We start from the raw sequence: 24,896 nt of genomic DNA on the forward strand, positions 1-24,896 counted from the left end.
AAAAACTTATTGGGCATATATTCCTAACCCACCAGTAGTACGACCGGTACTCGGGAGCGACACTCCTCCTGAGATATATCATGATCAGGGAGCGTGGACACCAGGACCCCTAACTCCCCCTGACAGAGAGTGATTAGATTCTCAGAACAATGGTATCAATTATACTGCACCATTGGAGGGACTTCTTTATGTGTCACCCAGGATGCATCACTCAACCGCAGTTGCCTTGCAATTCAGTCCCAAGCATGCTTGAGTTACCATGGAAAAATTATGTACCTATTAGGCCTTAGCTCTATTAATATTACTGGTGTAGTTACTAATCACTCCTGGCCCCATCACCCAAATTGTATTGATTGTACAGAATGGGCTCCCTTTGATAATTCTCACCCCTGTCCTTGGACTCAGTGTCTTGGCCCCTTAGCTAGACAACAGTCCATGTTAATGGGAGACATTATCGAGTGGGGTCCCCATGGTCATTTAGATGGGAGAAGTGAGAATCAGACCTCATGGCATAAATTTTGCTGGCACTGGTGGTGAAACTTGAACATCTCTTCGCTACATCCCAATCTGCTACACAACTTGCTTGGCACAGAATGGGCTTTAGCCCACCTTTGCCTCAATGGCATTATCAAGGAAAGAGAGGTCCAATTCAGGAGTCAATATGGAAGACAGCACTCCCATTTATGAATGGCAGCATTTGGGTTGGGACACTATCCAATAATAGTAATAATGCTCAACACAGTTTTAATGTTACCTTTGTAGAAAATACTACCACACAGTTTACAATTTGTATTTTTAATCCGTATGTTTTTCTAGCAGCAAAAAAGGACCAACTCCGGGTAAACAATGCCCAATCGATTTGTGATGCCTGTCAACTGTATCATTGCCTTAATCATAGCACAATACAAACACATAGTATATCCACCCTAATAATTCTAGGTCACATTCCCGGATTATAGATTCCTGTAAACCTGTCCGAGCCTTGGGAGGCCACCCCCGCTTGACATTTTGTAAAACCCCTTCTTATTCAGCTTACTCATTGTGCTCGTAGAGCTTTAGGCATGATAATTTTTGCTATAATTTCCCTAGTCACACTAATAACCTCTCCTGTGTTGTCCTCAGTAGCGCTGCACAGCTCCATTCAAACAGCTCAATGTGTGAAAAATTGGATGTGCACAGCCGACCAGGAATGGGTGCTTCAAAATAAAAATTAACACCAAGATACAAACAGAAGTAGCAATGTTAAAGACTACTGTTCTGTGGCTAGGATAACAAATACAAAGCCTGAAGTTGCAGCAGCAATTGCATTGTCATTTTAACCCTATTCATATTTGTGTAACTAATTTGGAATATAATCAAAGTGAATATCCAAGGAACTTTGTAAAGGCCCATTTACAGGGAGCTTTTACATTCAATGTTACTTTTGATATTAATGATTCACAAAGTAAAATCCTTAACTTGAATAAGCAGACTCAAGTGCTTCAGCCCTCTTTAAAAGCTTGGGCAGAATTCCAGCAAGGTTTAGGGAGCCTTAACCCTTGGACCTACTTCAAACAGCACCTCAATGTCTTTTTTGTGATTATCGGAATAATGTTATTATGTTTCTGTTTTTTGTTCATAGTCTGTAAAATCAGCTGGACCACCAACCGGCAATTGAGAGCTGCACAGCCTGCAATTACCTTTATTCAATTAATACAAAAACAGAAAAGGGGGGAGGTTGGAGGCCGAAAGAATGAGGGTCGTGACCAACTCAGTATACCACTGGAGGCTATATGAGCAAACAGCAAACTGTTCTCATGAATACAGGATGCTGGCAAGCTGACAACTGCATCTGCCACCAGAAGGAATGCTGAGGGCAGTCATACCCCCACATGCAGTGTTCCTTGTGGTTATCTATAGGAACATCTGGAGGCTGTTGTATAAAGAAAGCAATTATGTGAGCCCGTGATAAATCAAGCAGCTGACCAACCATTACCTCTTCCTCCCTGTTGATTCTACCTAATAAATACGAAGGGCTGTAGAAGCTCAGGGCCCTTGTTCCCTAGAAGAAAGGAGCCGCCTGTCTCCTTTAAAACAGATCTTTTTGTCTTTGTCTTCATTTCTGCATTTGTTCTCTTTTGTTCAGTCCCAAACCAACAGCCATAGGCCAGGATGGTCTTGATCTCTTTACCTCATGATCTGCCCACCTCAGCCTCCCAAAGTGCTGGGAGCCACCACACCCAGCCAAAGATGCAGTATTAAGTCATAATCGTGCATGTGTGTATGTGTGTGTTTGAATAGACAGTCTCCCTCTGTCGCCCAGGCTGGAGGGCAGTGACATGATCATAGATTGCTGCATACTCAAACTCCTGGGCTCAAGTGATCCTTCTGCCTCGGCCTCCCCAGCAGCTGAGACCACAAGCACATGCCACCACACTGGCTAATCTTAAAATGTTTTCTGTACAGGCTGGGCATGGTGGCTCACACCTGTAATCCCAGCATTTTGGGATGGTTGGCAGGTCCCAGAAGGTTGAGACCAGCCTGGGAAATATAGTAAGACCCCATCTCTACAAAGAAACAAAGACAAATTAGCTGGGTATGGTGCCACACACTTGTGGTTCCAGCTACCCGGGGAGCTGAAGTAGGAGTATCACCTGAGCCCAGGAGGTTGAGGCTGCAGTGAGCTGTGATTGTGCCACTGCACTCCAGCCTGGGTAACAGAGTAAGACCCTGTCTCAACAATTTTCTGTAGAGGCAGGGGTCTCACTATGTTGCCCAGGCTACTCTCAAACTCCTGGCCTCAAGCAACCCTCCCACCTTGAGCTCCCAAAGTGCTGGGATTACAGGCATAAGCCATCATGCTGGGCTGATAAAATTAACTACAGGACATACTACAGTACCATAATAATTTTGTAGACATCTCCTGTTGTTCACAGTGTTGTGAGTATTCACTTAAAGAACCCCATGATGTTAATCATCTCCACATGAGCAGTTCATCTCTCCAGTAAATCACATATTGCAGTAAAAAGTGATCTCTCAAGGTTCTAATATATTTTTCATAGTGTTTAGTGCGATATTGTAAACTTTAAGTAACGCTATATGGCCTATATGAAGTGCTAGTAGTGATGCTGGAAGTGCTCCCAAGAAGCAGGGAAAAGTCATGACATTATAAGAAACAGCTGAGCTGCTTGATATGTACTATAGATTGAGGTTTGCAGCTGTAGTTGCCCACCATTTCAAGATAAATTAATCCAGTATGAGGATCATTGTTAAAAACAAACAAAAAAGGAAATAAAGACATTGCTGCAGCTATGCCAGCAGGCAGAAAAATCTTGCATTTTCTGCAAAATATATCTTTTATCTCATTTAAAAATGCAGCTTTCATGTGGGTGCAGAATTGCCATGGGTAAGGCATACAGAGAGACTCAAATACGATTTGAGAAACAGTCATTATATGACAACTCAAAGCATTAGGAAGGTGAAGGATCTAAAGCTGGAGAATTTAATGGCAGCAAGGGAAAATTTGATACTTTTAGAAAGATGTTTGGCTTTAAAAATGTCAAGATAATAGGAGAAGCAACTTCAGCTGACTACAAGGCAGCCAACAATGTCCCAGGTGCCATTAAGAGAACCACTGACAAGAAATTATATCAACCTGAACAGATTTGTTTTTTGTTTTGTTTTGTTTTTGAGACAGAGTTTTGCTCTTGTTGCCCAGGCTGGAGTGCAATGGCACGATCTCAGCTCACTGCCATCTCCACCTCCCAGGTTCAAGCGATTCTCCTGCCTCAGCCTCCCAAAGTAGCTGGGATTACAGGCACCCGCCACCATGCCCAGCTAATTTTTTTGTATTTTTTAGTAGAGATGGCCATCTTGGCCAGGGTGGTCTTGAACTCCTGACCTCAGGTGATCCACCCACCTCAGCCTCTCAAAGTGCTGGGATTACAGGCATGAGCCACTGCACCCGGCCTGAACAGGCTTTTAATGCAAATAAAGTGCCCTGTTTTGGGAAAAACTGCCACAAAGGACATCTATTAGTAAGTAAGAGAAGAACACACCAAGATTTAAAACAGAAAGAGATAGGCTAACTCCAGTGTTTTGTTCAAATGTAGTTGGTTTTATGATAAGGACTGCCCTTATCTATAAAACTGCTAACCCCAAACCCTTGCACAAGCTGTCAGTCTTTTGGTTGTACAACAAGAAGGCCTGGACAATGAGAACCATTTTTTCTGGGTTGTTCCCATTAATGCTTTGTTCCTGAAGTCAGGAAGTGCCTTGACAGAAAGTAATTGCCTTTAAAGTTCTTTTGACATTGTACAATGCCCCTGGCCAGCCAGAACCCCATGAGATCAACACCAAAGTTGTGGAAGTGGTCTACTTGATCCTAAACACCCTCTAATTCGGCCTAAAGATGATGGAGTCATAAGAATCTTTAAATTAGGATCCCTAATCCCCACGTTGTTCAAGGGTCAACCGTATATATTGACCAGTATTCACTGAACTGTACATTTTAAACTGGCAGATTTTATTGTGTGTAAATTACACTTCATTAAATCTGTTTAAAGAGAAAAAAAAAATCCATGAGTCCACAGACATAAATGAATGAATGAATGAAGTAGGAAAGAAAAAGTTATACTTTATAGTAAAATGTCAGTTAAAATAGATGGAGATAGAAAATCATCAATGAGAGCTAAACTGGTGAAGTAAAAGATTAATGAGGAAAAGGAGTTTTATATATTTCTAAAGAATCTTTCTTCTGGCCAGGTGCGGTGGCTCACGCCTGTAATCCCAGCACTTTGGGAGGCCGAGGTGAGCGGATCACGAGGTCAGGAGATGGAGACCATCCTGGCTAACACGGTGAAACCCCGTCTCTACTAAAAATACAAAAAATTAGCTGGGCGTGGTGATGGGCGCCTGTAGTCCTAGCTACGCGGGAGGCTGAGGCAGGAGAATGGCGTGAACCCGCGAGGCGGAACTTGCAGTGAGCCGAGATCGCGCCACTGCACTCCAGCCTGGGCGAGAGAGAGAGACTCCGTCTCAAAAAAAAAAAAAAAAATTCTTCTATTTATTTGCATTTATATAGAAAAAACAGTAGAGAGAATGTAAACAACCCAGTCACGAGGAAACTCCAACACTGAAAAAAATTCATGAGTACCATATTTACATGTTTTAAAATCATATTTCGTCAGAATTATATTTTCACAACGATAGATATGGTAAAAATGATTTTGCACTTTCTTACAGTACCACAAAACATTTTAATGGAGCAAGAGATTTCTATTTTTTTTTTTTTTTTTTTGAGAAGGAGTTTTGCTCTCGTTGCCCAGGTTGGAGCGCAATGGCCCTATCTCGGCTCACTGCAACCTCCACCTCACCGGTTCAGGCAATTCTCCTGCCTCAGCCTCCCAAGTAGCCGGGATTATAGGCTCCTGCCACCATGACAGGCTAATTTTTTATATTTTCAGTAGAGACAGGCTTTCACTATGTTGGCCAGGCTGGTCTTGAACTCCTGACCTCAGGTGATCCACCCACCTCGGCCCCCCAAAGTGTTGGGATTACAGACATGAGCCACCGCACCTGGCAGAGTGAGAGATTTCTAACCATAACTGAGACTTTACTTATTCATATAACTTAATGGTTTATGTTACAAGATAAATAAAAATGATTCGTATTTGGTTAAAAAATTTTAGGCTGGACACGGCCTATTATCTAAGAAATTAGATATATATTTTGCGTACAAATTCATTACTAGCTGTGTGATTTGTAGATATTTTATGCTAATCATTTGTAGCTCTTTTTAATGTTAACAAGATATTTTGAAGAGCATTGCATTTAATTATGAGAAAATCTAATTTCTTAATTTTCCTGTTACAGTCTTGTTTGGTGTTTTTATGTAAGAAATATTTGCTTCACTATGATCACAAAGATTTTCCTCCATTATCTCCTAGAAGTTGTATGGTTTGGCCGGGCGCAGTGGCTCACGCCTGTAATCCCAGCACTTTGGGAGGCCGAGGCGGGTGGATCACGAGGTTAGGAGATCAAGACCATCCTGACTAACATGGTGAAACCCCGTCTCTACTAAAAATGCAAAAAATTTAGCCGGGGGTGGTGGCAGGCGCCTGCAGTCCCAGCTACTCAGGAGGCTGAGGCAGGAGAATGGTGAGAACCCAGGAGGCGGAGCCTGCAGTGAGCCGAGATCGCGCCACTGCACTCCAGCCTGGGCGACAGAGCAAGACTCAGTCTCAAAAAAAAAAAAAAAAAAAAAAGAAGTTGTATGTTTTTGGTTTTACATTTATGTCTATGAATTATTTCAAGTTAATTTTTAGCATAGAACTTGCTGGAACATGGGTTAAATGGTCAGGAAAAGTGGTAAATTAAGGATAAAAATTGCTACATTCTTTGGAAAATGAAAGCAAATAGCAAGATGATAGTGTTATTCATAGAGATGAAAGTGACTGTTAGACTTGGTGATAAAAGCTGAGAAAACTGCTCATTTTGGAGCACATTTAAATATCTATCACAGAGGCAAATTGGAAGGTCAGGGAAAAAAATTGGAAAAATGAATCTAGAACTCAGGTAACAGTAAGGATGGTTGGGAAGGTTTAAATTAGTAAACTGGAAGATTTCATAGAAAACTCATGAAGGTTAAGTGACCTGAGGATGCAGAAGTGACCACTGGGCTAAAGTGAAGAACAAATATGGAGAGAAGTGGCAGGCTTGCATGATACACATGCATTCAGTAAAGCAAACACATCACAACCCAGTGAGTATTCTCAACATCAGCACATCTCTTAAACTAGCACCACAATCAATAATGAAAATCCCCTTCATCCACCAATGGGTTCTAACTCCTAGAATTTATGATTTCTAGTGCTCTGTATTCTAACACAGATTTTGCTCATCTTTGCATTTTGTACTCTTTTGCTTAATTCTCAGTGGCATATCTTCATTTGGAGAGATGTTTGTCTTTTAAGTCTAGTGGTGGCTTCTTGTCATCCTGGTCCTACTCCTCCTCTTCCTCGTGTTCCTCTTCCTCCTTCTGTTCTTTCTCTTCCTGCTCCTCATCTCTTTACATCTTTATCTTTATCTTTACCTTCATCTTCATATTCTTTTTCACCAGAAATCCCTCAGGTTGACCGAGATGGTGGTATGTAGCTATATGTGCCACATGTGGCCTAGAGTGTAGGACTGGTAAGATGTGACTCATAACAATATGGATAGACCATGTAATTCTGGGTTTAAAAAAAAAAAACCTCTGCATGACCTACACTTCAGAGGCCCTTAGAGCTTCCTCAGTAAATTTCTGTTCATTTGTGTCTCTTTGGGTTGGTTTCCTACCTGGGGATGTGGCAACATGGATCACAGGCATTACAGTTTCAAGGTACATTTCCATAGAAGAGGATGACAAAATAATTGCCTTTACATAGAAAATGAGTCATAGGAGGTTTCTCTTTGGAATTCTTAATTGTTTACCAACAGTTTCCCTAAATGCACCAGGATTCCACCCTCACATATGTGGCACTAGGCTACATGAACTTCCAGCTATGACAGGAAGCATTTAAGTTTCTGCTGTAAAGGAAAGGAGATTCGGGGCAGAAAGCGTCCTGACTCTGGGGCATTACTGAACTCCCCTGCTGAGGAAGGAATTTTGGGGCCAAACAGCAACAATAAGTCTATCAAGCATATAGCAAAAATATTCCTGATAGTGTCACATGCACCACAATATAGAGATATCTAAGGATAATTAATATCAAGGTCTGCAGTGAGATATTTACGGTGGGGCTAGAATATGTGAAAACAATGTTACAGGAATGGCAAGAACCAAATGAACAGAAATAATAGAGACTGTTAAATTATTACAAGTCCTACTCTGAGTAATTACTCATGCATCACAACAAGAATGATTACTTCAAACTTTCTGATAACTATATAAACACATGCAAAGAAGGAAGCAATATTTTCCGTATTATGGATTCTTTGGGTAGCTTTCTGAAATTCAAAACTAAATATTGCAAGCTAACTAAAAGAGATGGAATTTCTTCTAGAATATCAACCAATACTTCAAGAAAGTTGTTTAAAAATAGCAGAAAGGTCAATATAAAATAAGTCAATATCAATATTCCACTAAATCATATTTAATGCAGATATTCATTTACATTTTAAACAGGCAATACGTGAAGTACCTACCTGATTGTTCACTTTAAAGCTGGTGCAAATTAAAGTAACATGAAGGATAATAATGCTTTGCAGATTACTCTTTAAAAATAAATGAAAGAGATATTTAGAGAATATGTGAACTTTCAGAAAAACACAAATAAGAAAAAATGTGACAAAGTTTGAATGAAGTAAGATTTATTCATTCATTTATGTATGTATTTACTTCTGAGACGGAGTCTCGCTCTGTCGCCCAGGCTGGAGTGCAGTGGCACGATCTCGGCTCACTGCAAGCTCCGCCTCCTGGGTTCACACCGTTCTCCTGCCTCAGCCTCCTGAGTAGCTGGGACTACAGGAGCCCGCGACCACGCCCGGCTAAATTTTTTTTGCGTTTGTTTTGTTTTGTTTTGTTTTTGTTTTTGTTTTTTTTGAGACGGCGTCTTGCTCTGTCGCCCAGGCTGGAGTGCAGTGGTACGATTTCTGCTCACTGCAAGCTCCGCCTCCTGGGTTCATGCCATTCTCCTGCCTCAGCCTCCCGAGTAGCTGGGACTACAGGCGCCACCGCCACACCCGGCTAATTTTTTGTATTTTTAGTAGAGACGGGGTTTCACTGTGTTAGCCAGGATGGTCCTGATCTCCTGACCTCGTGATCCGCCCGCCTCGGCCTCCCAAAGTGCTGGGATTACAGGCGTGAGCCACCACGCCCGACCCGTAAAACTCTTTTTTTTTTTTTTTTTTTTTTTTTTGAGACGGAGTCTCGCTCTGTCGCCCAGGCTGGAGTGCAGTGGCGCGATCTCGGCTCACTGCAAGCTCCGCCTCCTGGGTTCATGCCATTCTCCTGCCTCAGCCTCCTGAGTAGCTGGGACTACAGGCGCCCGCCACCACGCCCGGCTAATTTTTTGTATTTTTTTAGTAGAGACGGGGTTTCACTGTGTTAGCCAGGATGGTCTCGATCTCCTGACCTCGTGATCCGCCCGCCTCGGCCTCCCAAAGTGCTGGGATTACAGGCGTGAGCCACCGCGCCCGGCCAAAACTCTTAAAATAAGAGGATCACGGCCGGGTGCAGCGGCTCTTGCCTGTAATCCCAGCATTTTGGGAGGCTGAGGTGGGCCGATCACCTGAGGTCGGGAGTTCGAGACCAGCCTGACCAACATGGAGAAATCCCGTCTCTACTAAAAATACAAAATTAGCTGGGCGTGGTGGCACATGCCTGTAATCCCAGCTACTAGGGAGGCTGAGGCAGGAGAATCGCTTGAACCTGGGAGGTGGAGGTTGCAGTGAGCCGAGATTGTGCCATTGCACTCCAGCCTGGGCAACAAGGGTGAAACTCCATCTCAAAAAAAAAAAAAAAAAGGATCAGAAATAAATAATAGTGGAGACAAACGATTGTGATGCCCTACCTTGTTTTAACCTGATTGTCTCTCTTAGCTGAGAGAGCCGAACAGACTCCATTTTTGTTTCTTCACTTGCAGCCCCCTTATCCCCCTCCCTTAAGGACATAACTAGTGCAAGCTGACTCCAAGCACATCCAGGAATGCACTTACTGATAGACACTGAGGCAAGCTGTACCAGCAGCTCCTAGGAACGCACTCAGTTAATGGTACCCAAAGCCCCTGCGTTTATCACTTTGTGATAATTAAGCCCCTGCACCTGGAACTGTTTATTTTCCTGTAAATGTTTGTGTAACCATTTATCTTTTAACTTTTTGCCTGTTCTGCTTCTGTAAAAATTGCTTCAGCTAAACTCCCCCTCCCCTATTTAGATCAAGGTATAAAAAGAAATCTAGCCCCTTCTTCGGGGCCAATAATTTTGAGCTCTAGCTGTCTCTCGGTCGCTGGCAATAAAAGGACTCCAGAATTAGTCTCAGAGTGTGGCATTTCTCTATAACTCGCTCGGTTACAACACTATAGCCAAAGATTACATTCATAAAGATATTTTTACAATATAGGTGTCTTATTTAATATGACTCCAATCTAAATGGTAATTTTTCTAACCTTTCTTAAGTAATTACAAAATGTCAAACTTATAAACAATTAAAAACTAAAGAGAAATGAAGACAATGGATAGCAACAAAAGCTAATTGCTAAATATGGGGGAAAAAGGCCAGGCATGGTGGCTCATGCTTGTAATCCCAGCACTTTAAGGCAGGCGAATCACCTGAGGCCGGTTCTAGACCAGCCTGGCCAATATGGTGAAACCCTGTCTCTACTAAAAATACAAAAATTATCCGGGGGTGGTGGTGCATGCCTGTAGTCCCAGCTACTCGGGAGGCTGAGGCAGGAGAATCGCTTGAACCTGGGAGGTGGAGGTTGCAGTGAGCAGAGATTGCGCCACTGTACTCCAGTCTGGGCGACAGAGTGAGACTCTGTCAAAAAAAAAAAAAAAAAAAATGGAAAAAAAGAAAAGAAAAAGAAGACATAATGTTTCTGCAATCTCATTTCAGTTCCACTTATGATAATAGGTACATTATGTAATTTAAGTCGCTAACATTTGAGGGCAAAAAAACATAATAAACACAAACGTGTGGGATAAGGGGATGCTGACCCCACTGTTAGTGATCACCTTGGTTGGAGACCCAGGTTTTATCATACAGGTGAAGCCAGCAGGTAGCAAGTTTCAGAGAAATAGATTGTAAATGTTTCTTATCAGACTTAAGGTCTATGCTGATGTTATTGCTGTAGGGATAGAATGAGGCATGTCCAACCCCCTCTTCCATAATGGCCTGAACTAGATTTTCAGGTTAACTCTATAATGCTGAGAGGAGGGGTCCATTCAGATAGTTGGGAGGCCTTTGAATTTTATTTTTGGTTATAGTTTCTACATTAAAAAAAAGAAAAAAATTAAGGGTTGCGTCAATTCTCAATTGTCAACATTTTTAATGTATTGTATGCAATTTATGTCAACTTTTGTGTTGAGAAATGAAGATCAAATCGTATTCTTTTATCCTGTGTATGTAATAGGCTTTGCTGACCCTAGTTTGATGGGTTTTTTCCTTTGTCCTCTCTTTCTTGGATTGAGTCCTCACGGCGCGGCGGACTGCGGCGTGTTAGGAACTACACCACCCAGAATACTGTGCGCCGAGCGTGCCGGGCCTTAGACCAATCATTGCCCAGGAAAGGGGCACCTCCGTAAGTGCGCAATACGCCAGAATCTTCCGGCGTCTTTCCGGTGGTGGTCGTTTTTGCTGCCTGCGAGCGCGTCCGCGGGCTGGGCGTTTCCGGCTCGCTGGGTCCGGGCCAGGTAACTGGAGCCGGAAACCGGTGGAGGTGGTGTCCGCCCGCAGAGGAGTTTGCCTGGTCTGGGTCTGAGCGTCGCCCAGCGATTTGCCACCGTACGCACGCCGGATCCCGGGCTTTACCGCCCGCCTCTCCAGGCCCCGCCCCGCCCAAAGTCCCATGGCCGAGGCAGCGCTAGTGAATATGCCGCAGGTGAGAGCGGAGTCCTCGGATCCTCACCTGGGTCCTCAGGCCCCGGATTGGGGTCACCTGCGTGGGTCTCTGCAGTTCAGGCCCCTTCTCCAGGACAGCGAGGAGTTCTGGGTGGGGTCCTCAGAGCTGACGGGCGGTGAGGTGAAGAAGGGAGAGCGTTGCGTACCGTGGGGGGCTGCACGCGCAGAGCCTGGGAGGTGCGCCGGGGTCGCGAGCATTCGGAAACTTGGGGGCGGACCCGTGTCTGCAGGGAGCAGAGAGAATGAGGAGAAGGAGGCACGGCTGCCATGGCAGCCTGAGCAACCGGGGTTTTTAATTCTGAGTCTTTGGGAGCCGTGGAGGGTTGTGAACTAAAGGAGAACACGATCTGAGTGAGGGTCTGAAAAAATATTTCAAAGGCAATGAGTGGAGAAAACAGACTGTTACGGAGTGATGAGGGTGGACGCAGGGATACTGGTGAGGAGACTGCTGTAGTAGACTCCAGGAGGATTATGGTGGATTCTGTACCAGACAGGTTGCTGAAGGGATCTAAGTAATAAGAATCTTGGTAGATCTTAAAGGTAAAGCCAGCAGGATTTTCTGCTCCATCATTTGTGCCTATGAGCAAAAGTGGGAGTGAAGTATGATCCCAAGTTTTTCTTTTACCTGAACATCTGGAAGAGTTGACAAAGAAATCTGGTAAGGGAGCAGCTTTCAGGGAGATAGTAGGAGTTGAATTTTGGACGTGAAATTGCCACAGAGTGAAGTTGTTACATGGGCAGTTGGAATCATAAGTAGAAAATTCATGGGAGGGGACTGACTCAGTGATGTGTAAATGGAGACAGGCTGGGGCGTAGACTCAAGCCAAGCCTTAAATTTAGACGGGAAATCTTAAGGTTTTACTTTGAGATGAAGAGAGGGAGGGCTAAGGCTGGAGGCTGGGAAAGTGTGAGTCGGCCTTGGCGAAGCTGCCTGCAGATAGGAGGGCCATGGGGTTCCGGGGGTACTTCCAAAGGGAATGTGTAAGGAATACACACTGCATAGGATGGATTTGAGGGTGGGACACTGTGTAGAGTCACCATTGAGAAGACTTGGCGAACTGTTCACTCTGTGTGGAGCCAGAGAAAGGTCAGCCAGACTAGCAGAGCAGCCCAAGCCCAGCAAGAGCAGCTTTCCCAGGAAAATACAAATTTAGACTGTATAGATTTAACAAATTAAATTTATGCAAGCAATTAGTTAACCGAATAAAATGTCACTATAACTCTGTGCTCTAATAAAAAATAAATGTTTGTTTTTTGTCATGCTTTCCTGGCACAGAATTCCTAAAATCGTTGTAATTTCCTCAGTGAAAAGTGTCTTGTGATAAGTCATGGACCGCATAACAACAATGTTGACCACATCAGTGACGGTGGTCCCATAAGATTATGATACCATATTTTTACTGTACCTTTTCATTTTCTTTCTTTCTGATCAGGAGGCAAACTGCATTTTCTAAGTTTATAAATGTTTAAATGCACAAATAATTATCACTGTGTTACAGTTGCTGACAGTATTTAGTATAGTAACTTGCTGTACAGGTTTGTAGCCTAGGAGCAATAGGCTATACCATTTAGTAGTTGAACAATGAATGTCTGAACAGTAGTTCCCCCTTATCCTCAGAGGATACCTTTCAAGACCCCCAGCGGAGGCTTGAAACTGCAGATAGTACCCAACCTATATATACTATGTTTCTTCCTAGACTACATACCTGTAATAAAATCCAGTTTATAAATTAGGCAGTATAAGAGATGAACAATAATAACTGGAAATAATTTAGAACAATTATACTTTATAAGTTAATAAAAGTTATGTAACTGCAGTTGAGACAATAAAAAAGCAAAAGTTAAATTATAAAAAACATGTGAATGTGGTATCTCTCTAAATATCTTACTGTACTATTCACCCTTCTTGTGATGAAGAAGGGACTAAACTCGATAGAGTGAGATTTCCTCACACTACTTAGAATGGTGCACTGTTGGCCAGTGCAGTGGCTCACACCTGTAATCCCAGCACTTTGGGAGGCTGAGGCAGGCAGATCACAAGGTCAGGAGATCGAGACCATCCTGGCTAACATGGTGAAACCCGGTCTCTACTAAAAATACAAAAAATTAGCCGGGCGTGGTAGTGGGCGCCTGTAGTCCCAGCTACTCCGGAGGCTGAGGCAGGAGAATGGTGTGAACCTGGGAGGCGGAGCTTGCAGTGAGCCGAGATCGCGCCACTACACTCCAGTCTGGGCGACAGAGCGAGGCTCCGTCTCCAAAAATAAATAAATAAATAAATAAATAAAGGATGGTGCACTATTTAAAACATGCATTATTTCTGGAATTTTAATATTACTATTTTCAGACTGAAGTTGAAATTTAATACTTATAGTTTTCACACTGAAGTTGAGTGTGGGTAACTGAAACTGCAAATAGCAAAACAGCTGATAAGGGAAGACTTCTATACTTGAGTTTTATGAGATGGCTTAGGGTGAGCAGACAGGGTGGAGTCTCTAGATAGCCTCAGAGTGGAGTCAGTCACCAGAAAAATCGAGTGATTATAGAATTTGAACTTTAAGCCCCACCTCTGGCATCCAGGGAGGGGAGCAGAGATCTGGAGATTAGGTTATATAAAATCTTGAACAATGAGTTCTAGAAGCTTCAAGGTTGTGAACACTTGGAAATGCTGGGAGAGTGATGTAAGAGAGCATGGAAGTACTCTGCCTTACCCCCTCTCCCAGTACCTTGCCATATGCATCTCTTCCATTTGGCTGTTCCTGAGTTACATCCATTATCATAAACTGGTAAACATAAGTAAAATATTTTACTGAGTTCTGTAAGTGGTTCTAGCAAATTATTGAACGTAAGAAGAGAGGTCATGGCAGCCCCCAAATGTGTAGCCAAGTGGAGAAAATTACGGTGGTCTGGACATTGGCTTGCAATTGCCATATGAAGTGAGGGCAGTTTTGTATGACTGAGCCCTTAAACCTGTTGGTTTAGCTGCAACTCCAGGTAGTTAGTGTTAGAATAGGATTGAATTGTAGGACACCTAGTTGGTATCAGAATCAGAGAATGGTGTGGGAAAAGACACTACATATTTATTATCAAAGAATCACAGAAGCCTCTAATAATTTGAAAAGATACCACATTCACATAAAGACTTAAATGGCAAGTAAGAAACACCAAAGTTTTAAAAAATGTTTACAGAAATCTTAATGCAATAGTCAGTACTAGCTAAATCTTAGCATTGGACACGTATGAATGAGTTTGATGCCTACGATGGCACTACGAGATAGCCACCATTAAGTGTTTCCATTTTACAGATGAAGGCAACCTCAGAGAGGTTAGGTCTTTGTCTAGTGTCACACAGTTGGCAAGAGCAACTTACCCTTTGTAAATGCCACCTTGAGCACCTTTATTTCATAGCCTCCCTCTTCCTACAGATTCCCATGGTAACAGAAGAGTTTGTGAAACCATCACAGGTAAGTGGAAGAAGTCCCAGGTCTTCACTGGCCCAGTTCCCTAAAGCCATGGTTCTGGCCCACAGATGCAGGTAACAATGATGTCCTGGGACTCTTTTTCCTTCATCTTGGGTCCCTGGGGTCACCTCAGGCCCAGGATGATTAATCAGGGTCAGGAGTTATACAGAGATGTTCCCATTTCTGCATCCAATAGGATGAAGTGATGAAAGGTTTCCTGGGCATAGGCGCCAGCATGTCCAAATGCTTAGAGATGAGAATGATATGGGCATATATAGGGAACTGCAAGTCTGTGCACTGTGGCCAAAACTTTTGCAGTTTGAGCTGTGACAGAACATGAGTTTCTTTTTCCTTCTTTACAATCTCACAGATACATGATTTGTCCTTTTTGTAGATCTTAGCAAACTCAGAGTACAATATTTTTTTTCTTGTTGAGAACTCTCACCTTTTCACTTAAAGGAAGTACTTCACAGGTTGTCTTTTACATATCTGAATGGCTGGTATTATCGCTCTTGTGCTTTGGGGGTATTAAGTAAAATAAGCGTTACTTGAACACAAGCACTGTGATAATGAGACAGTTGATATGATAACCAAGATGGCCACATAGTGATTAACAGGCAGGTAGTGTATTCATCATGGATCTGTTGGACAAACGGATGATTCACGTCTTGGGCAGAACAGCATGGGACAGTGTAAGATTTTATCACACTACTCAGAAAAGCACGTCATTTATAATTTTTGGGTTGTTTATTTCTGGAATTATCCATGAAATATTTTCAGACCACAGTTAACCAGTAGTAAGTGAAACCATGGAAAACAAAATTGTGGCTAAGAGCGGGGACGACTGTATATGTATTCAGTGCTATACGTTTTATTCTAAGCACCGCTTCCACTGCATCTCACAAATTCTAAGTTGTGTTTTCATTTCATTTAGTTCAAAATATTTTTAAATTTATCTTGAGTATTTCTTCTTTGTTCCATGCGTTGTCTTGTTTACATCTCCCAGGTATTTTGGGATTTGCCAGCTCTCTTTCCATTACTGCTTTCTAGTTGAATTCCATTGTGATTGCAGAGCAGACCTTGTATTATTTCTAGTAAATTTATTAAGATGTGTTTTATAATTGTGTATTGTAAACTGGGGAGTAAATGCCCTTCGTGGGGTCTCTAGGATCATTCCAACACTGCCGTGGAAATGAAACTCTGAGAAGCATAAAGGATTTATTATATTCATAGGTCCTCATAGAGGGTGGCACAGCAAACCATGCATGGAGCCATATGGAAATAGCTCTCAGGGAGTGGACTCAACCAAGCAGGCAGGGAGCCAAGAGGGAGGGCAAGGACCTGTGGGCAGGTGCCTTTCCTACTGTGTTTGAATGTCATTCAGTCACAGTCAAAGGATGAAAAGAAGGGGAGGTTGTGACAGGAACCAGTCTTAGCATGCTGGGGACCTGGTCACCGGGGTGGGTTGCTCATAATGTATTGGGGATGTTGAAGCATCAGGAAAATAGGAAGTTTTAAAGATATATAAAACAGGCCCAGAATGTGGTCTGTCTTGTTGAATATTCCGTGTGAGCTTGAGAACAGCATGTATTCTGTTCTTGTTGGACAAAGTAATCTAAAGATGGTGATTATGTCCAGTTGATTGATGGTGTTGTTGAATTCAGTTAAGTTTAGTGGTTTTCTGCCTACTGTATCTGTCGGTAACAGAAAAGAGTGTGGAAGATTTCAATTATGATGGTGGATTGATCTGTTTCTCCTTGAAGATCTGTCAGTATTTGCCTCATATAGTTTGATGCTCTGTGGTCAGGCATGTATGTGCTAAGGATTCTTATATCTTTTTGGAAACTGCCTCAACCTCCCGAGTGGCTGGGATTACAGGCGCCTGCCACCACGCCCAGCTAATTTTTGTATTTTTAGTAGAGACAGGGTTTCTGCACATTGGCCAGGCTGATCTCGAACTCCTGACCTCAGGTGATCCACCCGCCTTAGCCTCCCAAAGTGCCTGTGATGTTTTCTTGATAGCTACACATGATGAGCTCAGTAAAAGGAATTGCTGTAAATAGACCTTTAATAATGTGTGTGTGAGGTGTGTCAGCGGGCAGGGGAAGCATTTTAAGTCCCACAGTTAGGTCTCAGTGTTTTAGTGAGCCTGTTCCTCTTGACTGAAATTCACATGTGTTTCTAAATTGTGTTTATTGTGCTTTTTCTCTCCCATTATGTGGAAGAGGAATACTAGAGTGGGTTGTAGTTGGTTATTTCCCTTCCCCCAGATAGATTAGGCTCTGATAATACCTCTGCAGGTTAGGCTCTGATTAACTGTTGTCTCCCAAGGGCAGGCTTTGTTTAGAGGAACACACTGCTATGGCAATATTTTAAAATGATTCATTTTCCCCTCTCTGCTGGAAGCACAAGGGGATTTTTTTTTTCCAGTATTCACCATGAGAACTTGGTTAAGTTTCTGGAGGTAAATATTGCAAGATTGTGGGGGCCCCCTATCAGAGTGCCTCTTGAATTTTCAGCTCACAGAATTGTCCACACAGACCTTCAAGCAATTTATGCATTATAGATTGGGTTTTCCTAACCTAGCACTGGTTTGCATGATGGTTTCCTTTCATGAGTTTCTGCTCCTGTGAGCCTTGATTCCCCTGTATGCCCTCGTTTGTCTCCCCAGTCTTGTGGGCAGTGGTGTGTCCTATGCCCTTATCTTTCCTATGTGGATCCTAGAATTGTCCATTTTTCAATCTGTTTAACTCTTTACTTGTTATTGTGATAGAGTGGCCACTTCCAAGCTCCTTATGTGCAGAATAGAAACCAAAGTCCAGGAGTTAGGCCTTCACAATGTGGAGTCTCATGTTGGGACTTCTTGGTGGTGGTGTTAGGTGCACAGCAAGAGACAGACGTGGAGTTCAGGGAAGGGATCCAAGTGAAAGCTATCCGTCAGCCAGTGGCTGGCCTGTGGACCATGGCAGATTTAAGAGGAACACCCTTCAGGTCATAGTGGCAGTCCCATCAGTGAGGAAGGATGTAGAGAGTATTCTCTAATGTCTGGGTCTCTTGCATGGTCACCTAGATAGAAGTGGGAACCATCACTAAGACAGATAAAGAAGAGTAGTAACCATGGGTGTGTGGGGGTAGGATGAAATGGGTGTCCAGCTGTTGGCACAGTCTTTAAATGGGGAATGTTAAGAGATTCATTCAGAGGCAAAGCAGTAATGGAGGTCAAATAACACCAGGGTCAGGGCTGGTGCTTTTTCTCCCTTCTGCTGGCTCAGACTTTTGTTGGTAACTCTTGGTAGGGCCTAAGTAGTTTCAGACAGTGTGACAGATTAGGTTAAAAGCAAATGAGATTGACTGGGAGAGTCATTCAGCCTGTGGTGGGAGCAGCTGGGGGCCAAGCTTTGACTGAGTATAGGTGGAGAGAGGAAAGATATGACTGGTGTGGGGACAGCACAGGCAACACTAAGGAGGAAGTGGACTTTGGCAGCCTGAGCTCACACAAGGTCTGAGTGGCTGAAATTGGAACAAAGAGCCAGGCCAGATGGGGAAGTCTTCATAACAGTCCTGAGACTGCCTCTGGCTTGGGTCTAACAAAGATGTGTGGTGGTGCTGGATCCTTGTTGCATTTAGCAAGTGCTGCCTGGGTCCCTTGAGCAGAGTGGCATGTGGAGAAGCCAGGTGAAGTACCTGTGTCATGGATGCTGAGGGCAGTGGAGTTCAAGGTGTAGCAGTCATGATCTGGAGATGCGTTCCCATGAATGGTGTGCAGCTGGGGAGGGAGTATGGCTGTACTCAGGATCCTTGTACTGGCACTTTAAACCAAGATGGTAAGCACAGGTTTCAGTATATCTGGGTCTCCAGGGAGGTGAACTAGCAGGAGCATGGATGAGATTCCATGATGTAAGGCCCAGAGCCCAGTGGGAGAGCCCATAAGGACCTGGTATCTCCTCTGAGTTGGAGAACTAGGGAGGAGGGAGATTTACTGGGGTTCCTGGGGATTGAGTCTGCTCATGATTTCATCTGCCCCCATCATGCAGGGCCATGTGACCTTTGAGGATATTGCTGTGTACTTCTCCCAGGAGGAGTGGGGCCTCCTTGATGAATCTCAAAGGTGCCTGTATCATGATGTGATGCTGGAGAACTTTTCGCTTATGGCCTCAGTAGGTAAGATCTCTTAAAACCACACCATCAACCTCTGCTGGACTCTGCTCTTCCCCTTTTTCCAGGAGTTTCCTGTCTTTCCCAGAGTTGGACATGGGCCCTTCTTCTTTCCTTGGTTCTTGACCTGTGGAAGACATAGGCGTTGTGGTTGCCAGGCCTGGGTTTTTTCTGCCCCAACATCTACTGTCCTGAAGCCTTTTAGTTCAGAGTTTGGGTTCAGACTCTTGTAACTTGCCCAACCGACACCACTTGGTTTTGCCACTCCTTGCTAAGGTGACTGTTCAGTTCTGTGGTGGACCTGTGTTACAGGTTCTCCCCCTGCCTTTAGTAGACATGTCTTTGGACCTGCCTTTCTCAGGAATTACAGGTACTTACATGGTTGCTATTTGTAGGGAACCCTAGACTATGACAGCAAGACCCCCTCCCAAGGGTTTTTTGGTAATAAATTTCCCTCCTGTAGTCTGTCATGGGTTGGGGCACCCTGGGCCAGTGTTGTTGACCCACCTCCCTGTTTTTCCCTTAGGATTTCTTCTACCTTCCAGGACCCAGATAGTCTCCTGACTTAAGCTGGGGACAAGGGAAAGGCCTGTGTTCCTGAAAGGGTAGTGAAGTCTTCAGCCACAGCAAGGGGGGTTAACAAGGTTTGGGACCTGTGAGTAGGAGCAGTGGGAGGGCATGATTTGAGGGCTGAACTCAAATCATACCAGGCAAATGTCCTATGTTCCCCACTATTTTGGTGCCAGGGCTCATGGCCATACCTCATTTTTCTCTTTTCTCTGCCTGCTTGACAATTTGCCTACTTGTCGTTTCTACTGTGATTGGCCCCTACCTCTGTTCTCCACATCTCTCTGTTCCTCTTCTGCAGTGTTCTCCAACATTAGCCTATACCTAATGTATTTAATACTATGAGCTGTGCAGATACAGATGTTCCTCAGCTCATGATGGGGTTATATCCTGATAAACCCATTGTAAGTTGAGAATATCGTAAGTCAGAAATGCATTTAATACACCCAACTTATTAGACATCCTAGCTTAGCAACACAGTAGAGTGTCAGTTGGTTAGCCTGGTGATTGCATGGCTTACTGAGAGCTGCAGCTTGCTACCACTGCATCACAAGAGTATACACACTGCGTATCACTACCCTGGGAAAAGTTCAAAATTCAAAGTATGGTTTCTACTGAATGTGTCACTTTCGTATCATCATAAAGTGGAAGAATCATAAGTTCAACCATTATAAATCAAAGACTGTCTACTTAAGCTCTCAAACATCAGCTATCCAGTTGTAATTGCATTTTCCTGGGGTGACACACATTCTATGCAGGTCTCCCCTGTCTCCATCAGACAACGTCCTATTGAAAACCATTGACAGAGAAGGGAGTTGTATGCCCCCTGCCTCTCTTCCCACCATAGTACCCGATTCCTTGTTCTCTTGCTGGTTATGGGTCTTCCCCTACATGGTAACCTTAAGAGGCCTAATACTGCAAGTATTATCTTCCTTGACCTGACTCCAGCTCCCTTGTCCTGAAAACAAACCCATGGCCTGGGTGCAATGGCTCGTGCCTATAATCCTAGCACTTGGGGAAGCTGAGGTGGGAGGATCACTTGAGCTAAGGAATTTGAGCCCAGCCTCGGCAACATAATGAGACCCATATCTCCACAAGAAATTCTAAAAAAAAATTAGCCAGGTATGGTGGTATATGCCTGTAGTCCCAGCTACTTGGGAGGCTGAGATGGGAGTGTCACTGGAGCTTGGAAGGTCAAGGCTGCAGTGAGATATGACTGCAACTGCACTCACATCTGGGTGACAGAGCAAGACCCTATCTCAAAGAAAAACCATGGACTCATCCCTCCCTGTGTTCCACAGGTATTTGTAATGGAGCTGTTCCCTTCCACCAAAGTCTGCATATACTTCACTTGCATTTTTATGCTTTTAGGTTGTTTGCATGGAATAGAGGCTGAGGAGGCCCCTTCTGAGCAGACTGTTTCTGCGCAAGGAGTGTCACAGGCCAGGACTCCAAAGCTAGGTCCTTCCATCCCAAATGCTCATTCTTGTGAGATGTGTATCCTGGTCATGAAAGACATTTTGTACCTCACTGAGCATCAGGGGACACTTCCCTGGCAGAAACCTTATACTTCTGTGGCCACTGGGAAATGGTTTTCATTTGGTTCTAACCTTCAACAGCACCAGAACCAGGACAGTGGAGAGAAACACATCAGAAAGGAGGAGAGCAGTGCCTTGCTTCTGAATAGCTGCAAAATTCCTCTGTCAGACAATCTTTTCCCATGCAAAGATGTTGAGAAGGATTTTCCAACCATCCTGGGCCTTCTCCAACACCAGACCACCCACAGCAGAGAAGAGTATGCACATAGAAGCAGGGAGACCTTTCAACAAAGACGTTACAAATGTGAGCAAGTTTTCAATGAGAAAGTTCATGTTACTGAGCATCAGAGAGTCCACACTGGAGAAAAAGCTTATAGGCGTAGGGAATATGGGAAATCCTTGAACTCTAAATACTTATTTGTTGAACACCAGAGAACCCATAATGCAGAAAAGCCTTATGTGTGCAATATATGTGGGAAATCATTCCTCCATAAACAAACACTCGTTGGGCACCAGCAGAGAATTCACACTAGAGAAAGGTCTTATGTGTGCATCGAATGTGGAAAATCCTTGAGCTCCAAATACTCACTTGTGGAACACCAGAGAACCCATAATGGAGAAAAGCCTTATGTGTGCAATGTATGTGGGAAATCATTCCGCCACAAACAAACATTTGTTGGCCATCAGCAGAGAATCCACACTGGAGAGAGGCCTTATGTATGTATTGAATGTGGGAAATCTTTTATTCATTCGTATGACCGCATTCGACACCAGAGAGTTCACACTGGAGAAAGGGCTTATCAGTGCAGTGAATGTGGGAAATCCTTCATATACAAACAGTCACTTCTTGATCACCATAGAATCCACACGGGAGAAAGGCCTTATGAATGCAAAGAATGTGGGAAGGCCTTCATTCACAAAAAAAGACTTCTTGAGCACCAGAGAATTCATACTGGAGAAAAGCCTTATGTGTGCATCATATGTGGGAAATCATTTATCCGCTCATCTGACTACATGCGACACCAGAGAATTCACACTGGAGAAAGGGCTTATGAATGCAGTGACTGTGGGAAAGCCTTCATCTCCAAACAAACACTTCTTAAGCATCACAAAATCCACACTAGAGAAAGGCCTTATGAATGCAGTGAATGTGGAAAAGGCTTCTACCTTGAGGTTAAACTTCTTCAGCACCAAAGAATCCATACTAGAGAACAACTTTGTGAGTGCAATGAATGTGGAAAAGTCTTCAGCCACCAAAAAAGACTTCTTGAGCACCAGAAAGTTCACACTGGTGAAAAGCCCTGTGAGTGCAGTGAATGTGGGAAATGCTTTAGACACCGCACCAGCCTTATTCAACACCAGAAAGTTCACAGTGGAGAGAGGCCTTATAACTGCACTGCATGTGAGAAGGCCTTTATCTATAAAAACAAACTTGTTGAGCATCAGCGAATCCACACCGGAGAAAAGCCGTATGAATGTGGTAAATGTGGGAAAGCCTTCAACAAAAGATATTCCCTTGTCAGGCACCAGAAGGTACATATAACAGAAGAGCCCTAGCAATTGTTGGGATGTGTAATTGTCTTATTCACTGTAGGACACCAGAGAGCTGATTTTTCAAGGGATCCAACAGACAGAAATTCACCATCATAAATCTGCATACCAGTAGTTGAAAGATTCACTACAAGGTCCAAGTACTTGGGAAGCTTTCTAGAGATTACTTGTACTTTCTAATCTGCCCAGTGTTACAACAGACACTACCATGTGGCATATCCTCACAGTTTTCATCAGTCACTCACATGTGCTCAAGGAATGCAGACCACTGTGCTCACCAAATTCTGAAGGGAATAATATAATAAAAGCCTATTGAGGGTCCTCTTCCATCTTGCTGAACTGTTCGAGGCAAAGACAAAACCCAACTTTGACCAAGAAGAGCAATCTGGATTCTTGTAGCCCATGGAGGTTTACCTTCTTCATAGGTTTTTTTTTTTTTATGTGATTGCCATAGTGGGATATTCCCTCTCCCACATTACCCAAGAGGGAAATGGGCTGACTTCCCATGTGCTGATGTATGCGCTCTGCCAATGTGAAGGGTGAACAGCTCCAACTTTATGTCCCCCCAGGGACATAGTATGAGATCAGAAAATAGTTCTTAGTCCTGTTTGTCTTAATTTTTATTGGTTTCCAAGGTCTCCTAGGAAAGAGAGCAGAGCTGTGTGGTCCTAATCATGGTGTCAATGCCAGATTTATTTTTAGGTCCAGAGGTCTCCCTGAGAAGAGGCATTTGTGACAAACTCAAGTGCTGGGACCTGCATGAATTGTTTATTTGCAGTGATGCTTCATATTTCCTAGCACTGTTCATGGTATCTTATTTCCCAGGTCCTTCATTGTAGCCATGGGCACTGAAGGACTGAATTGGTAGGTAGGTCACTGGTTGTAAGACCTACTGGGGCCAGGTAAGAACAGTAATTGGCCCAGACAGGTAGGTGTGATAAACAGAGTAGAAAAGATTGTAGCCAAGAAGAGTGAATGTGTCCCATCCAAAGGTGCATCCAGATATGTCTGTGTTACTATGGCTTCATGGTTTGGGGGTATATAGAAATTCTCAGGACCTCAGACCTTTGATTCTCCTTTAGCAACACACATCGTCAGCATAAGGCATCTAAAGATTTTGTGGACTCTCATAACTTATGTACTGTTTTTGAGATGATTGCTGCACGGGCAGGAAAGCAGGATTTGAGAGAACATACACCTTGCCTTCCAGATATGTGGTTTTTGTGATTCACCCAGATCTGTTGTGCCAGTTAGGAATTATCTTTATTACTTCCCATTTATTGCCACTGCTGAGAAGGCTGTCCTTCCTAACTTGTGAGGAGATGAATCCTTAATAATAAGTAAATCTTGTGTTATCCTATAGTCTGGTTTTCCAAAAGGAGAGGTAGATGTATATTTTTGTGTGGAACCATTCATCTTAAAACATTGAGGTGCAGTTTTCATACACAAAACCTTCTTTTTAAGAATTGTCTGTATGGTTTATTGCCCAGTTAATGGGTTTTGATAGTCATGTAATCTCAGTAAGTGTCTTGTCTTAGAAATATGTGTGTATAGGCTGGGTGCGGTGGCTCATGCCTGTAATCCCAGCACTTTGGGAGGCCAAGGCAGGTGGATCACCTGAGGTCAGGAGTTTGAGACCAGCCTGACCAACATGGTGAAATCCAGTCTCTACTTAAAATACAAAAATTAGCCAGGCGTGGTGGTGTGCATTTGTAATCCCAGCTACACAGGAGGCTGAGGCAGGAGAATCGCTTGAACCTGGGAGGCGGAGGTTGCAATGAGCCAAGGTCGCGCCATTGCACTCCAGCCTGGATGACAGAGTGACACTTCTCAAAAAACAAAAACAAAAACAAAAAAAGAGATAAGAAATACGTGTGTATATATTCTATTTTGTGTGTTTTCATTCACCTTATTTCATTCAGTCTTCCAAATGAAATGTTCTTAATTTTGATGAAGTCTAATTTGTCTGTTTGTTCATTTACTGTTATTTTGGTGCTACTAAAAAAATTTTATTCCTTGGCTGGGCACGGTGGCTCACGCCTGTAA

The 24,896-nt window shown here is 43.5% G+C and overlaps 1 protein-coding gene across 2 annotated transcripts; it reads left to right on the forward strand.

The window, feature by feature from the left end:
• The first annotated feature begins 11,242 nt into the window (after positions 1–11,242).
• ZNF549 (zinc finger protein 549) lies at positions 11,243–24,805 on the forward strand. 2 transcript variants are annotated; one of them, XM_004061546.5, is made up of 4 exons: positions 11,243–11,561; positions 15,004–15,042; positions 19,074–19,200; positions 21,133–24,805. In XM_004061546.5, the coding sequence occupies exons 1-4, from the start codon at positions 11,529–11,531 to the stop codon at positions 22,854–22,856; spliced, it is 1,923 nt and encodes a 640-aa protein (XP_004061594.1). In that variant the 5' UTR covers positions 11,243–11,528; the 3' UTR covers positions 22,857–24,805. The 2 variants fall into 2 exon arrangements, with proteins under 2 accessions (XP_004061594.1, XP_055226756.1); XM_055370781.2 differs by having other exon boundaries at positions 11,543–11,561; positions 15,004–15,113.
• Positions 24,806–24,896: the final 91 nt, after the last annotated feature.

This window comes from Gorilla gorilla, chromosome 20 (genome assembly GCF_029281585.2).
Source record: "Gorilla gorilla gorilla isolate KB3781 chromosome 20, NHGRI_mGorGor1-v2.1_pri, whole genome shotgun sequence".
NCBI lineage: Eukaryota > Metazoa > Chordata > Mammalia > Primates > Hominidae > Gorilla > Gorilla gorilla.